At 41.1% G+C, this 19,992-nt stretch overlaps 1 protein-coding gene and 1 long non-coding RNA gene across 3 annotated transcripts in view; one reads left to right on the forward strand and one right to left on the reverse strand.

Annotated features, from left to right (window-relative positions):
• ppm1f (protein phosphatase, Mg2+/Mn2+ dependent, 1F) overlaps nucleotides 1-19,992 on the forward strand; it is a 99,304-nt gene that overhangs the window by 65,854 nt on the left and 13,458 nt on the right. The window contains exons 4-7 of one of the 2 annotated variants that reach the window (XM_069933664.1): nucleotides 1,358-1,546; nucleotides 4,158-4,301; nucleotides 8,106-8,199; nucleotides 13,817-19,514. In XM_069933664.1, coding sequence (XP_069789765.1) covers nucleotides 1,358-1,546; nucleotides 4,158-4,301; nucleotides 8,106-8,199; nucleotides 13,817-14,235 — 846 coding nt within the window. In that variant the 3' untranslated portion in view covers nucleotides 14,236-19,514. Of the gene's footprint in view, nucleotides 1-1,357; nucleotides 1,547-4,157; nucleotides 4,302-8,105; nucleotides 8,200-13,816; nucleotides 19,515-19,992 lie in introns of those variants that run through there. The other variant, XM_069933665.1, reaches the window with a different exon arrangement.
• LOC138761473 (uncharacterized) lies at nucleotides 8,550-19,938 on the reverse strand. Its single transcript, XR_011356338.1, has 3 exons — nucleotides 19,769-19,938; nucleotides 9,844-10,001; nucleotides 8,550-9,038 (listed from the first exon to the last, which is right to left on the reverse strand). It is a non-coding gene; the product is annotated as an uncharacterized lncRNA (long non-coding RNA).

Consider the following 19,992-nt stretch of genomic DNA (forward strand, 5'->3'; position numbering starts at 1 on the left):
TTCAAACAACTGCTCCAAGCACAGCATGACCAAGGCGCTCCGCTGGCTGAATATTTCCTCCCATCTTCACCAAATATTTGTGTTACTTCAGAGAATATTTACTTTCACAATTTTAAACTTGCTTTTTTTTTTCCCTTTTTTCTTACCTTAATTTTTAAAATTTATTTTTCTCTTTTTTTGCCGGTTCCTTGAGGCTGCCTGTTCCTTGAATTCTGGATACCTGGGGTTTAACTATATAGTAAAGGGGAAAAATAATTGCTCATACCATCGGGGTAAATGCTACCCAAGCAGAGGTTTTTTTTAATGTTTGGCCAAGCTGTAGCAGAGGAAAAGGGTGAGGACAGACAGGTTGGTATGAGATTGGGAAAGAGAGCTAAAATGAGATGTAATCAGAAGCTTGCGATGGCCAAGACAGACAGTGGAGGTACCCTGCGAAACGGTCGTCTATTCTACACTTGATTTCTTTACTGTAGAGGTGGCCACATTGTGAGCACAGAATGAATGAGGTGCAGGTGAATCTTTGCCTCACTTGAAAGGACTGTTTAGGACCCTGGATGGTGGTGAGGGAGGAGGTCAAGGATTGGTGGTCTGTTTCTCTGGTTGCAGCGGAAAGTGCAAGGGGGTGGTGCAGGATGGGAGGGAAGGGGTAAGCAGACCAAGGAGTCACAAAGGAAGTATCCCCGCCAAAAAGCAGAAAGGGGAGGAGCAAGGAAGATGTAACTGATAGTGGGATCACATTATAATGCTGTCACACTGCATGCTTCAACTGTATTGAAACTCCACTCCCTTTTTAGTTCTGTAGACTTAATTTAGACTTAACTGTGATAGTGTTTTTATAAAATGAGCCAAAATGTCACCAACTGAAAATATGAATTAATCTGATTTGATATATTTCAACCATGTATCTCCATGATCTTTGTCTAACAAATACCCCATTTTATCCTCTGTACTTGAAAAATGGTTTTAAATGAGCTTGTAGTACTCTAGTAGATGGCAGTAGAGGTCACTGCTTCCTATGCCCTGGGACTTGTTACTATCGCTTTGGCAACATTTATTGACTTGAGAAATATGGCACTCGAAGTTGCACATTGTAATACAGGGCCATCCTGTTTCTAATTAACCTCTTATAGAATCGGTATGTCAAACTGTTTAAGTTCCTGTAATTTTGTTTGAGAAATGAGGACAACGGTTACTAAAAAAATCCTGTAAATTAAAATTTTAATGCTTTATTTTTGTGCTTGTTTTTCTTAAGTGAAAAGTAAATGTTGAGCTGTGAAACCTAATTCTGCTCAGTATCAACAGTGAATGAGACTGGAGAAAATACAGAAGAGAGTCATGTTGTTCTTCTCCATTCTAGGATGAGAAAGAGAGGGCATACTTTGCTGTATTTGATGGACATGGTGGAGTAGATGCAGCTATCTACGCTGCGACACATCTTCACGTCGTTCTTGCTCATCAGGAACAGTTTTCAGCACAGCCTGCAGAAGCGTTAAGGAGAGCCTTCAAGCAGATCGATGAGATGTTTCTACAGAGGGCCAAGAGAATGGTAACTGCAGTGAGGCTAAGCAGAGTTGTTGGGATGTTGGTACCGGGCTTATGACCAATTATTTTTCAGAGAGAATTCTTTACCATAATATAATTTGAACTCATTACAGCAGCAGCACAAAATAGGAAATAATTGGCACATCTATTTAGATAATGATAATGAGTTTATTGTCATATACAGAGTACATATGCAGCAAAATTATTGCTGCAGCTGAACAGGTACTCCATAATTTTTTTAAAAACTCAAATAGTACACGTTAAATTGAAAGTGATAGATGCTAAATATTCACACAATAGTGTAAACAAAAGTGGTGTTACAATAATGCAGGCAGGTCTTCTTGTGGGATCAGTGTGGTTATGATTAGGGTTGCAAGGGGAGGTTTAGGAGCCTGATAGCAGTTGGAAAGAAGCTGTTCTTGAACTTGGTGGTGTTGGACTTCAGGCATCTATACCACTTTCCTGAAAGTAGCAGAAACAAGAGGTTGTCATGTGGGCATTTACATTTGCAGCCTTCTTGAGACAGTGCCTCGCATAGATGTCTTCAATGGATGGAGGGTTGGAACCAGTGCAGGTCTTGGGTATGTTTGCCACATTCTGTAGTCTTCTGCGTTCCTGGGTGCTCAAGTTACCAAACCAGATTGTGATGCAATCTGTCAGTATGCTTCCCACAGTGCACCTGTCAAAGTTGGATAAGGTATTCAGTGACATGTCACATCTCTGAAAGTAGAGACATTGGTGTTCCTTCTTCATGGTTTCATCAACATGGTGGCTCCAGGGGAGAAAGTCTGATAGAGAAACTCCCAAGAAGTTCAGACTCTCTCCACCTCCGTTCCATCAATGCAGACAAGAGTCTCTCAGCCTCCCCTTCCCAAAATCCACAATAGGCTCCTTGGTCTTAAGAGTAAGATTGTTGTTTCTTTAACCATATAACCACTTAAAGCACAGAACAGACCAGTTCAGCTCTACTAGTCCATGCCGTAACAAATCCCCACCCTCCTAGTCCCACTGACCAGCACCTGGTCCATACCCCTCTAGTCCTCTCCTCTCCATGTAACTATCCAGTCTTTCCTTAAATGTAACCAATGATCCCGCCTCAACCACGTCTGCCGGAAGCTCATTCCACATCCCTACCACCCTTTGCGTAAAGAAATTTCCCTCATGTTCCCCTTATAATTTTCCCCCTTCAATCTTAAGCCATGGCCTCTGGTTTGAATCTCCCCCATTCTTAATTAAAATAGCCTATCCACATTTACTCTGTCTGTCCCTTTTAAAATCTTAAAACACCTCTATCAAGTCCCCTCTCAATTTTCTACGCTCCAGAGAAAAGAAGCCCTAGTCTGCACAACCTTTCCCTGTAACTCAAACCTTGAAATCCTGTCAACATTCTCGTAAACCTTCTCTGCACTCTCTCTATTTTGTTTATATCTTTCCTATAATTTGGTGACCAAAACTGTACACAGTACTCCAAATTTGGCCTCACCAATGCCTTGTACAATTTCATCATAATCTCCCTACTCTTGAATTCAATACTCCGATTTATGAAGGCCAACATTCCAAATGCCTTCTTCACCACACCATCTACCTGAGTATCAACCTTGAGGCTGATACTCCTAAATCCCTTTATTGCTCTGCACATCTCAATAGCCTACCATTTAATGCATATGACCTATGCATTCTGGTACCCAGCCCAATTCTCAATCTTCATTCTGTATTCTGCCTCATCATTTCCAGTTATTCAGCAACAATGATGGTGGAGTCAGCAAATTTATTAATTGCAGATGTAGCCCAGTTTTCCCTAGACTAATAACCAATGGCTCTGTTTGTCCATCGCTTTTGCCAATGCAAAGTGCTTTCAGATGGCTTACAATGTGGATTAAAGTTATTGATTTTGTTTATTGTCAATGCTCTGAAACGTCCAGAGTCATTTAATACATAAGGACCCATAAATTTGATGGCTTACTTGACAAATGGAGCATATTCAGTGTCACATTGGTTCAAATTTATAGTTTTAAACACAATATGTAAGAAACATAAGCTTGCTTGGAGGAAAGTCATTGTGTGGTAATGTACAGAAATGATCCATTTTCTCAATGCACGGAGATATTCAATCAATACAGCTCTATTAGATAACAAAATAAAAAAAATTCTGGAAACACTCAGACATTTTGTTTGATTTTCATTTCCTGGGTTGGTGAAAAAACTTCAGATTCCAGAATTCCAAAAACAGAAATGCTCAAAGAACTCGGCAAGACAGGCAGCATCAATGAGTAGAAAAACGCAGCTGACAGTTCATCAAGAAGTGATGAGAAAAACACATTTTAAGTCGCTTCTAGTGTCTTCTATTTTTGTTCTGGATTGGGTAAAGTTGAGTTTAAAGCTGAAAAAGCAAGATGCTACAGATGCTGGAAATCTGAAACAAAAGCAAGAAAATGCTGGAACTGCTCAGCAGGTCAGTTTGTGCCTGTGGAAAGAGAAAGGGTGAAAGTTTCAGATTGTTTGTATTAAACAGAGACCGGATTCTGTTGGCAATAAGTGTGGTTTGACAAGAACTGAAATCGATGAATGTGTAACCAGCATAGTGCAAATGTTTTAAATGTTCATCTGTGTTGCAGAAGCTACGGAGTGGTACCACTGGTGTGGCAGCCTTAATTGCTGGCCAAACACTGTACGTGGCTTGGCTTGGAGATTCGCAGGTGATGATGGTGCGACAGGGCCAAGTTGTGACCCTAATGGACCCCCACAAACCTGAGAAAGAGGTGGGTGTTCGATAAAGGTAAGGGGACCAATGCTGCTGAATGATTTCAATTTTGACTTTTAAAAGCAGACAAAACTATGGTTGATAGCACAGGTCAATAATGTTCGCAGCTCACTGTTCATGTACACGAATGCTACAGTATGCTATTTATTAGTCATCGCGAGGGGTGCACGGGTGAAATATTCATCAGAGACTTTTCGTTGCAAAATGAGTTGATTTGCAAATCCTGAGTTTCTGTATTAAGATTATAGATGAGGTGTTAAGCTAACATTTTTTTTAATCAAACATGTTGTTTAGGAGTTGCAGCAATGCAGGATCACTTTTGAAATTCAAAGAGACCAATAAAGTCGGGATGAGACATTTTTCTTTTTGGCCACAACTAATGTTAGGCAACCCAATCTCCAGTTTTGCTGCTGTCACCGTATATACTCATGTAATAGTCAATCCTGTGTATAGTTGACCTCCTCCCCCTTTTTTGGCACAAAAATCATTTGTTTTCGGTATGACCAGAGTAAAAGTCGACCCCCTTATTTTTGGCCTTGGCTGCCCAACCATCTGAGCTCCCTCTTTCCTCACAGCGAACCCTCGCCTCGGCCGCCTGCCCATCTGAGCTCCTGACGGCTTAACTGCAGAACTTCATGCCAGCCAGATTGTTGGGACCTCAATGTACAGCAGTACAAGTTACTGATGAGACCTCACTTGGAGTACTGTGTGCAATTCTAGTGACCAGGCGATAGAAAGAACGTCTGTAGGCTGGAAGATGTGCAGAGGACTTCCAGATTAGCATGTTGCCAAGATTAGAAAACTTTAGATGTAGGGAGAGTTTGTATAGGCTGGGTCTTTATTCCCTGTAGAGTCAGAATCTGAAGGATGCCTATATAAAGAATCCTCGTGTAGACGATTATAGAACTGGAGGGTTCAAGGTGAGATGGGAGAGATTTGAGAGGAACCTGAAGGACACCTTTTTCAGTCAAAGTACAGTAAAACTTCTGGTATCAGCAGCGGCGCATCCAGGTAAAGTGATGCCCTAGGGCAAGCACTGACATTATGCCCTGCTTCCCCCAGTTTTAAATAAAACACAAAAAAAACCACACCAACCATGCCACCTGACATATGATATGAGCAGCTGATCAGGTACGGTCACAGAATGGCCGGTGGTGCTGTCAGTGGGCGGCGGACTGCAGGGCTATCAGGGGGCGGCCAGCAGTGACCGGGGCAGGGCCTTCAGGAGGTGGCTGCGAAGGTCTGTGACAGCCCACCAGCTGCCCGGCCTCCAGCACCTCACTGGGCCACTCTGGCCTCTGACACCTCTGGGTCGTTTCAGCCTTTGGGGCCGCTAATAGGCGCAGCGGCTCAATGTGAGATCAACGGGAAAAATGGCCGTCTTCCTTACCGATATTCCCCCACACAGCTGGAACCACTCTGTTTCCCTGGCTGGCACTGGCAGAGCAGTACCAACTGCATGGGGATTATGGGTAGGGAAGACGGCCATTTTGCCCATTGAGCCACCGCCAGTGCTGCTTGCGTGTTGGAATGGCCCCAGAGTAACCTGATGACCCTGGAGCGGTGCTCTGGGATGCTCAAGTAAGTGGGATGGAATCTGTTTTGGGTGAGCCCGGCTCGGGACCCAGATAATGGGTGGGCAAGGCGAGGACAGTCATGCCCCCTGCAAGTGGCACCCAGGGTATGTGCCCTAGTTGCCATACCCTAGATACACCTATGGGTATCAGGCACATATAGGGATTGGTAAATGCCAGATATGTAAATTTTCCAGTTGCTTGAATTTGATGTTGCGAACTAAAGGCGAGGCGTGCCAATTTTCAACCTCATCTTTTTTACATATTTATATTCTGTGTATTTTTTTTTATTGAATTCGAGAGAAGTGGTTTTACTTCAGACAGTATGTAGAACGAGCTGGCACAGGAAGCTATAGAAACAATTTAAGACATCAGAATCATAACATGTCACGAAATTCATTGTTTTGGAGCAGTATATCAGAGAGCAAAATTGCTATAAATTACATATTTAAAAAAATAAAATAGATTAGTTCAAAGAAGAGAAAGTGAAATAGTGTCAATGGTTCATTGTCCATTCAGAAATCTGATGACAGAGTGGAAAAAGCTGTTTTTGTAGCGTTGGATGTTCGCCTTCAGCCTCCTGTATCTCCTTTCTGATTGTGGCAGAATGTGAAGACGGCATGGCTTTGATGCTGGGGCTCCTGAAGGATAGAGGCTGCTTTCTTTAGACACCTCCTCTTGTCGATGCCCTTAATGGAGTGAAGCGCACAATGGCGCTAGCTGAATTCAGAGCTCTTTAGTCTTTTCCTGTCCTGTGCATTGGCACTTGACTCTGACACTTCCTCCTCTGGCAGCAAATTCCAGATTGAGGTATAAATCTTTCTCTTTAAAAGTAAACTTTCCATTCAAATTCTTTCCTCTTATCTTCAACCTATGCCCACTTGTTTTTGATACCCCAACCACAGTTAATGGACAGAGAATGGGAGATCAGTAGTCTCTCGTACATGATGGGCAGGAAGAACAGAGAATGGATATCCAAGTATTACTTCATTGCATAACACTGTCTCAGACTAATTTGCAGACTAACACACCACATAAACTGGCCCTTCAGCCCAAGTTGTACATATTTATATTTAGCCTATATCCCTCAAAACCTTTCCTATTCATGCACATATCCAAACACCGAATTTCATATCTTGTTCAAGACAATAAATTCTGATTCAGTTTTTAAATGTAGATACACAGCACGATAACAGGACTTTCTGGCCCACAAGCCCATGCCGACCGAATACCCCAATTAACCTACAACCTTTGGGGGTTTTTTTTAAAGGGTGGGAGGAAACGGGAGTACCCGGAAGAAATCCATGTAGGCACAGGGAGAAAGTACAAACTCCTTATAGACCGTGCTGGACTCGAACCTGGGTTGCTGGCATAGCATTGTGCTAGCCGCGCTGTGCAAATGTCTTTGAAACTTTGAAATTGTACCTTCTGCTCCCACCACCTCGGGCAGCTCGTTCCATACACTCACCATTCTCAGCGTGGAGAAACTTGCTCCGCAGATCCCATCTCAATCTTTCTCCTCTCATCTTAAATCCATGCCCTCTAATTTTAGTGTACTACCCAAGGAAGAAGAATGTTACTATCTACCTGATCTATGCCCCTCATAATTTTAAAAATGTCTGTAAGGTCATCCTAACTTTATTCTTTGGAAACCAGTTTCAACCTATCTCATCTCTCTCCATAAATAAAGTTGTCCAATCATAGCAACATCCTGGGGAATCTCCTCTGCACCCACCAATGAAACCACAACCTTGCTATAGATTGGCAACAGGAACTGTACATAATTCTCCAAATGCTCTCAAACCAGTATGTTGCAAAGTTGGAACATAATGCAAGAATGCTGTCTTTATAGCCTATCTACCTGTATTGCCATTTTCAGGAAATGGTGGACTTGAACCCAATGTCCCTCTGTTCAGTTACATCGTGCAGACAATAGCAAGAGCCATGGGGCATTAATGTTAAATGGTTAGAGTTTGATTTATTGCTCTTCATCTTCCAATCATTGTTAAACATGAATTCATCAGGTGAGAGAGGATGATCAGTGTTAAAGCAACCAGCTTTCTTTGCCCTGCCGCTAGAATTAAATCCCTCACTTTGCTGCAAAATCTCATTATTCTGAAGAACATTTGAGTTGTTTTTCTACAATAAAATTCCTGTCTTGTTGACTTTCCCAAATGAATTTTGTTTAAACTTCAATAAAAACAAATTATTGGTTATTCCTGCTTTAGGATGAGAAGCAAAGGATTGAAGAGCTTGGAGGATGTGTGATATTTCTAGGATGTTGGCGGGTAAATGGAACACTTGCAGTCTCCAGGGCAATTGGTAAGTTTCTGACTTATTTTCTCTGTGCTAAATCTTGGAGCTGGCCATTTTGGACGCTCAGTGAACGAGACATAGCAATTTTAGCAAAACTAACTTGATTAAAATGTAATTTTTTATTTCTTTGATAAACTGAGGTTAAACGTGAAGTCTGGAGATGTTAGAGAAAGGTGTTGGGGGAGCTCAGCAGTTCTGGAAAATGCTGACTGCCTATGCTTTCCATGGATGCTGCGTGACCTGAGGCCCTGCAATGATTTGAGCAACTACTACTGTAAATCTCTAAAACTACACAGTAAGCAAAAATTCAACCCACAAACGTCAAAGGTTGCTACTAAGATTTTAAATATACAAGTACACAAGGAAACAGTAGAGGCTCCCTCATTAAATATAAGACACAGATAGGATTTTGCATAACAGGGAAATTTAAGGTTCTGGAGATAAGGCAGTAAATGGATCCTAGTCCACTGCCAGATCAGCCATGATCATATTGAATGGCAGAGCAGGCTTGACAAATCCTGCTCCTGTAAGGTACCCAGTTTGGCATCATCGTATAAAGGACCTGTTCATTACAGCAGACTTTACCCTCCAATCTGAACACTCGCTCGCAGATACATTCACTACCTTTTCTTTGAAAAGGAAAGTCCTCTGCTTAACCTGTGCACTGCTGTCCCAAAATCCTCATGTGAATCCTTGCCTTTTTGGGCAACACGTTTGGCAATGCCTTTACAGCGCCAGCAATCGGGACCAGACCTGGGTTCGAATTCTGTGCTGTCTGTAAAGAGTGTGTATGTTCTCCCCGTGTCTGCATGGGTTTTCTCCAGGGGCTCCAGTTTCTTCCCACCCTTCAAAAAAAACATACCGGGGTATAGGTTAATAGGATGTAAATTGGATGGCACAGACTCATAGGGCCAAATTGGCCTGTAACAGTGCTGAATGTCAAAAACATTTTAAAAATCTGCTGGCAGGGATTCACTTTCAGCTTGGTGAAGGGAGGCTGTCTGGAGGGCTGATGTTGAGCAGTCTGGGGGAAGCAGTGTTGCTTCTTGTGCTAAAATGCATGGCATGGGATCCAGCAACTCCTGCTCCATGTGCTGGCCAACTACTGTCAAATGCTTCTGCTGGATATGATAGAAGCCATTGGCTGACTCTCTTATTGTTCGTACAAACTCAAAGATCGCCAATAGCCACTGAGCTGATTCATATAGAGCAGTGGTTCTCAACCATTTTCTTTCCACTCACACACCACTTTCAGTATTCCTTATGCCATAAGTGCTCTGTGATTAGTAAGAGATTGCTTAAGGTGGTTATTGGGTGGAAAGAAGAAAGGTTGAAAACCACTGTTTTAATCATACCTAATTGACTCATTATGTGCACGGTTTCAGAACTCCAAAGGAAATGGAGCCATGACAATTTTTCTTAAGCAAAATATTTCAGTAACATTTGGGTCGAGAGCAGTAATTCTCAACCTTCCCTTCCCACTCACAAACCACCTTAAGCAATCCTTTACTAATCACAGAGCACTGATGGGATAGGGATCACTTAAAGTGGTGTGTGAGTTAACAGCAAAAGGTTGGGAACCACTGATACAGAGAAAACTCTGGGCTAGGTAAAGCTGTGGAGTCAAACAATGAGAGGAGTAGACAGTACCTTCTATTGTATCCTAGGGGCAGTGGTAAGGGAGAACATAGAATCCAGGTGATCTGTCAGTTCTAATCCCAGCAATACTCCGCATCTTGACACTGCTCTGGAGTGAACCAGTCCATGCTGATGTATAGATGATTCATTGTTGGAATTGCACCAGCTTCCTGCAAGGGAAAGGGCAGAGGTTAGGGCCAGGTTCCTGATGCAGAACTACTAACAGTAACACATATCGATAAATACCTTGTTTAAGCCCAAAATTCCAAGCTTTGAATGCTAAGCTGAGTTCCAGTATAATGTGAACTTCAAATTTGGGACTTCATATAAAATACTTAATTATAATATAAAATTTTAATTTTAAAATTCATTTCCAAGGTAGGGGATTTGGATGTTGAATACCACACTGTCTCCTCCTAAGTATTAGATTTTGCATAATACTAACATTGCTGAGAGGCATATCTCTTCACACCAGTATAAGTCTGTCTTTATGCTTCTCCAACTGTATTACAATTGTTTCTGCCATTTGTATAGCTTCTGTAATACAGCAAAATATCCCAAGCAACATTATTAAACAAATATTCACTGTCAGATTGAGCAGCTACCATATTAAATAGGTTCATTTTGTGGAGCAGCCTGAAGGACATGAGTACAGCTGCAAAAAGGTTTAACAAGGGGACTCCAGTGCTGAGAATCGTAACAGATTCCAGTGGAAGAGCACTGTTGGCATAGCTCTTTACACCGCCAGCAATCGGGACAGTGGTTCGAATCCTGAGCTGTCTGTAAGGAATTTGTACGTCCTCCCTGGGTATGCATAGGTTTTCCCTGGGTTGGGTGGGGGGGGCTCCAGTTTCCTCCCCCACTTCATATTGGGTGTAGATTGGGTGGCATGGACTTTTAGGCCAAAATGGCCTGTTACTGTGCTGTATGTCTAATTTACATTTTTCAAAATTAAGAGTACAGATGCATAAAAGACTAAAATTGGAGGCATGCAGAAATCATGAGGATTGTAGAGGATTATGCAGAGATCATGAGGATTGTAGAGGATCACGCAGAAATCATGAGGATTGTAGAGGATCATGCAGAAATCATGAGAGGATTGTAGAGGATCACGTAGAAATCATGAGGTTTGTAGAGAATCATGCATAAATCATGGGAGGATTGTAGAGGATCACACAGAAATCATGGGAGGATTGTAGAGGATCATGCAGAAATCATGGGAGGATCACGCAGAAATCATGGGAGGATCACGCAGAAATCATGGGAGGATCACGCAGAAATCATGGGAGGATCACGCAGAAATCATGGGAGGATCACGCAGAAATCATGGGAGGATCACGCAGAAATCATGGGAGGATCACGCAGAAATCATGGGAGGATCACGCAGAAATCATGGGAGGATCACGCAGAAATCATGGGAGGATCACGCAGAAATCATGGGAGGATCACGCAGAAATCATGGGAGGATCACGCAGAAATCATGGGAGGATCACGCAGAAATCATGGGAGGATCACGCAGAAATCATGGGAGGATCACGCAGAAATCATGGGAGGATCACGCAGAAATCATGGGAGGATCACGCAGAAATCATGGGAGGATCATGCAGAAATCATGGGAGGATTGTAGAGGATCACGCAGAAATCATGGGAGGATCATGCAGAAATCATGGGAGGATTGTAGAGGATCACGCAGAAATCATGAGGATTGTAGAGGATCACGCAGAAATCATGAGGTTTGTAGAGGATCACGCAGAAATCATGGGAGGATTGTAGAGGATCTCGCAGAATTCATGGGAGGATTGTAGAGGATCACGCAGAAATAATGGGAGGATCACGCAGAAATCATGGGAGGATTGTAGAGGATCACGCAGAAATCATGAGAGGATTGTAGAGGATCACGCAGAAATGAGGATTGTAGAAGATCACGCAGAAATCATGAGGATTGTAGAAGATCACGCAGAAATCATGAGAGGATTGTAGAAGATCACGCAGAAATCATGAGAGGATTGTAGAGGATCAAGTAGAAATCATGAGGCTTGTAGAGAATCACGCAGAAATCATGGGAGGATTGTAGAGGATCACGCAGAAATCATGAGAGGATCACGCAGAAATCATGGGAGGATCACGCAGAAATCATGGAAGGATTGTAGAGGATCACGCAGAAATCATGAGGATTGTAGAGGATCACGCAGAAATCATGAGGATTGTAGAGGATCACGCAGAAATCATGAGGATTGTAGAGGATCGCAGAAATCATGAGGATTGTAGAGGATCACGCAGAAATCATGAGAGGATTGTAGAGGATCACGCAGAAATCATGAGGATTGTAGAGGATCACGCAGAAATCATGAGAGGATTGTAGAGGATCACGCAGAAATCATGAGTTTTGTAGAGAATCACGCAGAAATCATGGGAGGATTGTAGAGGATCACGCAGAAATCATGGGAGGATTGTAGAGGATCTCGCAGAAATCATGGGAGGATTGTAGAGGATCTCGCAGAAATCATGGGAGGATTGTAGAGGATCACGCAGAAATCATGGGAGGATCACGCAGAAATCATGGGAGGATCACGCAGAAATCATGGGAGGATTGTAGAGCTGGAGAAACTGATATGGGAAGGTGAGGATATGAAAAGTTGATTTTTAAAAATCAGGGTGTTTAAGGTCTGCAATAAAAATGTATCAGGTGAATCATGCAGAAATCATGGGAGGATTGTAGAGGATCACGCAGAAATCATGAGGATTGTAGAGGATCACGCAGAAATCATGAGGATTGTAGAGGATCACGCAGAAATCATGATTGTAGAGGATCACGCAGAAATCATGAGGATTGTAGAGGATCTGTCTGTCAAATGAGAGAGGTCTGGTGAATGCTTTTTGACAGTCCATCAGATCAAGGGTTTCCCTCAAGTGTCTGAGGCCATTGTTGGACGTGCACACTGCACTACAGATGTATCACCTTATCATTGAACCACCTTCCAAGCTGCCCACGCATCTGATAGGTCAGGTAGGTGGGTCACTTGCAAGATGATCAGATTCTTCCATCATGTGATGTTCTTGGGTTTATGTTCTTGACAGCTCTACACCATCCCAGATGTTTGTTCTTTGTGGGCTCAGTCGTCAGCATGGAAATTGCATTTTCTTAATTGCCTCTAACCTCTTCGTCTGCCGACCTGTTAATCTCTTCTACTGACTGAGCATAACAATGTGGAGCTCAAGCTGGACAGCTGGCCAAAAGGTAGCTGACTAATTAGAATCTGGAGGTAACAGCAAGAGTTTGAGACCAAGAGAATCTCGGTGCAGTGCACACCAGCAGCATTCACTCATCTGATTTCGTCCCAGAACTAATGGAACCAAGAAGTACCGTGCCTTAGTTGTAATATTTAATTTTAGGAAATGTTTTCTCTTGAACCTAGGAAGATGGTTAAGTTGTGTGGCATCAAAGACCTGGGGAAAGGAGAAATGCATGTAGATTGAAGTATCTGCAAAGGCATGGCCTGGAGTCCACTAAAACCTTCAAAGCATTACTGGCTAAAGTTTTCTAGTTTAAGACTTCATCAGAATTTCTGAAGACCACATTGTGATTCTTGCTTCCAATTCCATGCAAATTTTAATATAATAAAATCCCTGGTATGTACCCCTACCGGGATTGATAGATAAGTGAATTTCACAGTTATTTGAGACTGCGGCTTGCATGAATGGGTGCCAATTTTAGACTTCCATATTTTTTACTAATTTATTTTCCGTAATTTTTTTTGCCAGTGGCTTGAATTCCGGATAACAGGGATTTTACTGCATCTGGCTGACATTTTTATATTGAGTTCATCTTGATTTCCTAATAATGAGCTATAGCTACAACAGGATGAAAACTTCACCTCTGGGTCAAATAAATCCATCTTTTAAAAGAGAGTAACATCTGCAGTGTACTGTGACGTGTGATCTTTTCTCTTGCCCACTACTGTGATTTTATTTTTAAAATTTCTAGGGGACATTGATCAAAAGCCTTACATTTCGGGGGATGCAGATTGTGCCACGTTCGAACTGGATGGCAGGGAAGACTACATTCTTCTAGCCTGTGATGGCTTCTTTGATGGAATTGAACCTTCCAGAGTTGTGCACCTTGTACAAGAGCACTTACGAGACCATGCAGGTGATGGCAGTTCTGTTGCAGAGACACTTGTGGCAGCTGCAAAAGAAGGTGGATCTAGTGACAACATCACTGTGGTGCTGGTCTTTCTACGAGATCCACAGATCATTCTCAAAGAAGGCCAGCCACAAGTGGGCAGTGAGAATGCTGGCCTGGACAGTAAATGCCCCCAAGCCCAAGGAAGCTCTGAAACAACACCACAGTTAATCTTCTCAAGTGTGGATAAAGTTAACCAAACAAAAGATTTGACTTGTTGACTACTGTCTACATAAAATCTGATAACAGTACTACATTCAGGGAATATATTTTTATTCAGTGACACCAAAGAATTAGAGGAAAAGGGGATTGGTGTTAAAATGCCTTCACGTCACGGCAGACCCATGCCTGCATAATACACAACAATCCATTTGAATTTGTCTCCTGTGGGAGCTTTACTAAAATGTCAAAACTCTAAAACTAAGGGTGCAAGAAACTTCATTCAGAAAGAATAAAATGGAGGTAGCTGAGAGTAGATTGATGTCTGTTTGACAGCACAGTCCCTTAAATGCCAGGTTTAAAGGGATAGCTCTTAGAATCAAATGCCATCAAAGGATTTTTGCCATATTGCTTTGAGATAGTTTTGTACCATGTAGTTGGAACACTTTCCTTAATTCAGCAGCCTAGTTTAGGAGAATGGATGACAGCATATTTGATCTGATTCCATAAATGAGCTGTGCCCAGAGTTTGAAATGTTTCTTTCAAATCCCTGCAAATGAACAAAGTTGGGGCATTTACATTCTCTACATTTTGCAATTTCCTCTGATGTCAACTTTCCACAGCAACAAATCTCATGCAGTTTTGGGAGCAAGCTATTTTGTTAGTTCCAACTGCTTGGAAGTTCTAAGATTGGGATAGTTAAAGCTCAAATCAGTGGGTTTTAATAATGATGACTAAAAGGGGATAATGCAAGATTAATAACAGGAAGTTATTCATGCCATTGTGCATTGTAAAGCATTCTACATTCTTTTACTGGCCTAAATGAACCATCAGTGATTATTAATGGGTTTTATTATTGGGCTATATGTTCCCATTTCTACCATGCTGACAAATTTTCCTCTGGTAGCTTTGCATAATTGTACATTATTGTTTGTCTCATATTCCTGAAGTTCTCAAGCACCCTTATACTAATTTTCCTCCATCAAAAAAAGCACACAGCTTGACTAGTGCCTTACTCTACTCTGCACAGTAGAAGCCAAGCCATCATTTGTACTGTTGCAAGGATCAATTGCAGGATGACAGTTTAGTGCCTTATACATCTCTGCAAACTTGCTGCAGTGCTCTCTGCTGTGCAGTGCAGTATTATTTCATCAGTGTTTGTCAGGAGAGGAAAAAAATAACATTATTCATCTATTGGATATTAAATTTTGGGTGTTCGCTCTGTTATGTTAAAAAATTTGAACAGATGTATTGTAGTTTTGAATAAAGTTAACAACTGGAATTGATCTGTTATAGAAATGTTAGGATTTTCTCCGTAGTTTACTAAACTGAATTTAGTGAATAATGGTTTTGGCTGCTGTGCATTTTGAAGATGTTTGCTTATGTAGAATTCTATCACCACGTAAATTTGCATAATAATTAGTAATTTGCTCAAGTCCTTAAAAAGAATCTGGATCCTCAACTACGTTTATTTAATAACATTTTAAACCTAATTTGCAAACAAGCCCAATGCACTCCCAACAAACTGAATGATCAATTTAATTTGAAACTGAAAACAAATTTACAATTGCCAGGGCCCCTTTTTAGCCAGGGTTCCACAAGAACAAAAAATAATCATGCCCTCTCTTTAATTATTCTTGTAATAATTTATAATGTGGTGTTTCAATAAATGTGAGTAAACTTCTCCAGTCCATTGCCCACCCCACCAGGGTTGCTATTTTCTATGTATTGGCTTATTTTAAGGCTAATGTCCTTTGAGAGCTTGATTCCATTCTAAGCAATTGCCATCTTTTGTTCCCTGGACATTGATGAGGGGAATCCCAAATAATTTCTTCTTCCTCTACTCTTATCCAAAATATAGCACCCAACAGTGCTGGCAAGGATGAACTGACAGGACATAAACCAAAGACTTTGCAGATCTATGATTTAAAGAACATAGAAATCTACAGCACATAACTGCCCCACTTTGGGCCACAGTGCTGAGCTGACATAATAGCAGATACCAACTACCTAGGATTTCCCTACTGCATTACTCTCCATTTTTCTCTGCTCCATGTACCTATCTAATACCTTTAAAAAGATCCTATTGTACCAGCCTCCACCTCTGTGGCCGGCAGCATATTCCATGCACCTCTTGCATGTTTCTTAGTATTATCCATTTCTGACCATTCGCACGATCCTGCCTCTCATCATCGTGTACACCTCTATCAGGTCACTTCTCATCCTCTGTCGATCCAAGGAAAAAAGACCAAAGGTTTAATACGGTGTCACGACACCCCATACCCATAAAGAATGTGAAAGTAGAAGCAGCCTCTCAAGCCTGCTCTGTCATTCCAGTGAAACTTCTCTTGGTTATTTTCTGGCACTTGATCTCTAATTGGTAGAAATTTACCAAGATGACTATCTTCAATCTGTGGCAATGGTTTGAAATGCTATTGTAAAAGTCAGGTTCTTGTTGCCCCAGAAAGTGCAACCTCAAGAGGGGAAGGCCTTTGATGTAGAACTTGGTTGTGTAAATTGACATTCCTCTCTTATCCAATGACAGATCTTGGCTCCAAATCCAGAAGTTCATCTTGCTTGAACTTGTTTTTTTTCCTCATGGTGTTGTGAAATAATTGGAAATCTCAAATGTTTAAATGTGGCCTTTTGTTGCTACTTCCACCTTTTGCATTCTACTGCCTGAACTTTGTAGTTGGTGTCTCAGTTTTATTTTGCCTTTTTTTTTAACCTTGTCATTGTATAAATCAAGGTTATCAATAGGTCGACTTGCTTTTGTTATTGCATGATTGCCATTATGCTAAATCTGCCTACAAACTATTTTAATCAGATCATCTGAATGGTATCGCAGCCTCCCATGTTCTTGTCCGTTAAGAATCTGTGGATTTGCACCAGCATAGATTTTGTACATTCTGAAGCCTGTTGGCTTTTTATATACATCCCATCATTTGGCCATTCATCAAAAATATGACCTACTGCTAGCTGAAAGCATCTTTTCTGACTTGCTGGTGTATCTAATTATCTTGGCAGGAAGGCAGTGCTGCACATCTAAAGATGTTTAAACTGATGCACAACCTTGTCAATAAAGGGCAGAGGGCTCCTCGCTGCACGGTGATGACATGAATGCTGTTTATTCTCAGTTAATTCTTGGATTTGTTTGTCCTTTTGGTCTGATGAGCATACTCAACCAATGAGTCAAATAATTTATCAATCAAACATATCAGAAATTTTAGAACCTTGTTTAATGTTACATCTGAATTCCTTGTGACCCATTCTGAGAAAAAAATATATTCATTTAATATTAACAATTTATATCTGAGTACCCCCATTTTTGTGAGGGTCATTACTGAACCCATAAATATTTTTGCACTGTATTTTGGAATGGCAGAGCTAGTGCCTTGCATTCTTCGTTTATTTCTTTTTACTGTTGCACATTTATATGCATCTTTGCAACCCTAACTTTATAAGCTGAGTATATTATTTATTCACATTGCTTAATGTGCACATATGTATTTGTTATAAGTAAAGCTGAAACTTGCTATGTTGAGCAGTGATGCTTGATGCGGTTTTGTGCAGATTTGAAGTGTTGTGCAGTTGTTGCAAAAGCCCTGGATGTCATCTTGTGCACTCCATGAGAAGAGTTTTTACTTGCTAGCCAACTGGTTTGTGGAGTTCAGCCTGTAACATTGGAAGCTACTTTAAAATCTTGGAAAGCATGGCTGAAGTCATCTTAGCGAGTTGCTACAGTATATTCTGAGGTTATTCAAGTGCTGGGGTTATATAATTCAGTGGGATGGATAAAACAGAGAGTGCCCTTTCCTGGATGGGTTTGAGCTGTTTGCATTTTTTTTTACTGACCCGAGAGTTTTTAGTTCTGTACAAACTTCTAAAGTCCCACTTTATATATTTTGCGGTATCTGTATTTGCCAAATCTCATTAAATGTTTTTTGAAGCTTCAAGATTGATATCTCAAAAGCAACATTAGCTCACTCCACTTTGGTTTCCAATTTAAGTTTCAAAATATACCAAATGGATTTTATTACGGATCTGTGACTAATTCTAAACAAACAAAATGTGATGTGCTATGGGCTAATAGCTCTGACTCGATGTTTTTGGGCTACTTCACTCCTGGTTTATTGAATAAGCCCCCACCACACCTTAAGGTGAATGCTGCATCTCAAATTTCATGATCTGGGTTTGACTTGAACAGGGTTGCAACAAGCCCTTGCTTGAAAAGTACTTTCAGGTAACAATGGTGATCAAGAGTAAGTTAACATCGCCAGTTAAAAGCATGTGTGAGATTTGGACTGACTGCATTAACCTTGAGACTGGGTAGATAATTCTCCATCCAAGTGACCACATTCACATTTTTCCTTAGTTTTGCATTTCTAAATCTAATAACAAATACATATTGTCCCTCCAACTGCTTCCATTGCCAAGATCATTATATAAATTAGTCATTGCTGATGGGAACCTCAAACAAAAGCTCCCAGAATTGGCTTGCTGGGAAAAAAGAATGATGTCAGTAATCATGTACACGTCCACCTTATGTAAAACAAAAGTTGCCTTGAATGGCTCCACTCTTGGCAGCCATTAGTACACCCACAGCCAGCTTGAGTAAGGAGGCACTTGTAGGGTTGTTATTATTTTTCAAAGGATTGAGCTCCCAATTTTTGTTTTCATAAATGAGCCAATTATAGTTTATCTGATCATAGAATTTAATATGAGGCTGTAAAATGGTACAGATGTAACTGCCGATGGTAAAGGATTTGCATCCTGATTGTGAGTAATGGAGTTCCATTTAAGCGGCAGAAAAGAATGGAAAATGAAATAAAGCTGGAAGGACCATGTGATTTTATGATCTCATAGGTGGATTAATAAGAGATCTTTTTATTCTGCCAAATCTTGTCTTGCTACACTTGATCTCAGCCAAAAGGCCGAGATTGTGGTGTTAAAATACAATCATTTGTAGGGAAAGCCATAATAATCAGGTGTGTCACAAAGCATAATAAAGTATCTTAGCCCTCATAAAGCATCCCTGGAAGGATGTCAGTGAAGATCCCATTCCCACCACTATCCTTTCAGGCTATTCACTATACGAACCTGTTTCATATGCTTGGCTTGGAGCTTTTGCCAGGACTCCTGTGAGCTGTTCATCTGAACAACACTGCACAAAATCAATAGGAAGCAATATTTGATGTCAAACACTTCTCAAACATCGTTCCTGGACGATCCGAACAATTTACTAAGCTACAAGTTTGAAACTGTTGTTTCTTTGCCTTATTCTGAAATACTTCTTTTATGTATGCAGTATTAATCTCATAATAAAACAATTTATGCATTATTTGTACTACTGAGTTGATTATTTTAACTAAAGAAAAAGTGGAAAAGCATGCAGTCTATTTTCCACACTGCATAAAAAAATTAAAGGATGCAAGAAATTTAACTCTGTGTGCCTGGGAGATGGCAGAAGGCCATTCAATACAATCCTGGCCAATCTTCAGTCCAGTCTCCGTGCCATGTGAGTGTCTAAAAATATCTATGTATTTCCTTAAATATATTTAGCCTCTACCACAGAAAATTCATCAGGTTACCCACCCTGAATGAAGAAATCTCTCTTTGGATCAGTCCAGTGTCTTCCATCCTATTACGAATCTGCAATCTATCGTTCAAAATTCCCCATCCAGAGTAAACATCCTCTCGACATCTAATCTGCCCAGCCCTGTACTTTACAGGCCTGAGTTAACCCAATCTCTTGTGTAACAGTTCCAGGAATTGAGCTGATGAACCTCTGCTGCACACCCTCTGTGATAAGTGCATAT

The sequence above is a fragment of the Narcine bancroftii genome, chromosome 4, assembly GCF_036971445.1.
Source record: "Narcine bancroftii isolate sNarBan1 chromosome 4, sNarBan1.hap1, whole genome shotgun sequence".
NCBI classification, from domain to species: Eukaryota; Metazoa; Chordata; class Chondrichthyes; order Torpediniformes; family Narcinidae; genus Narcine; species Narcine bancroftii.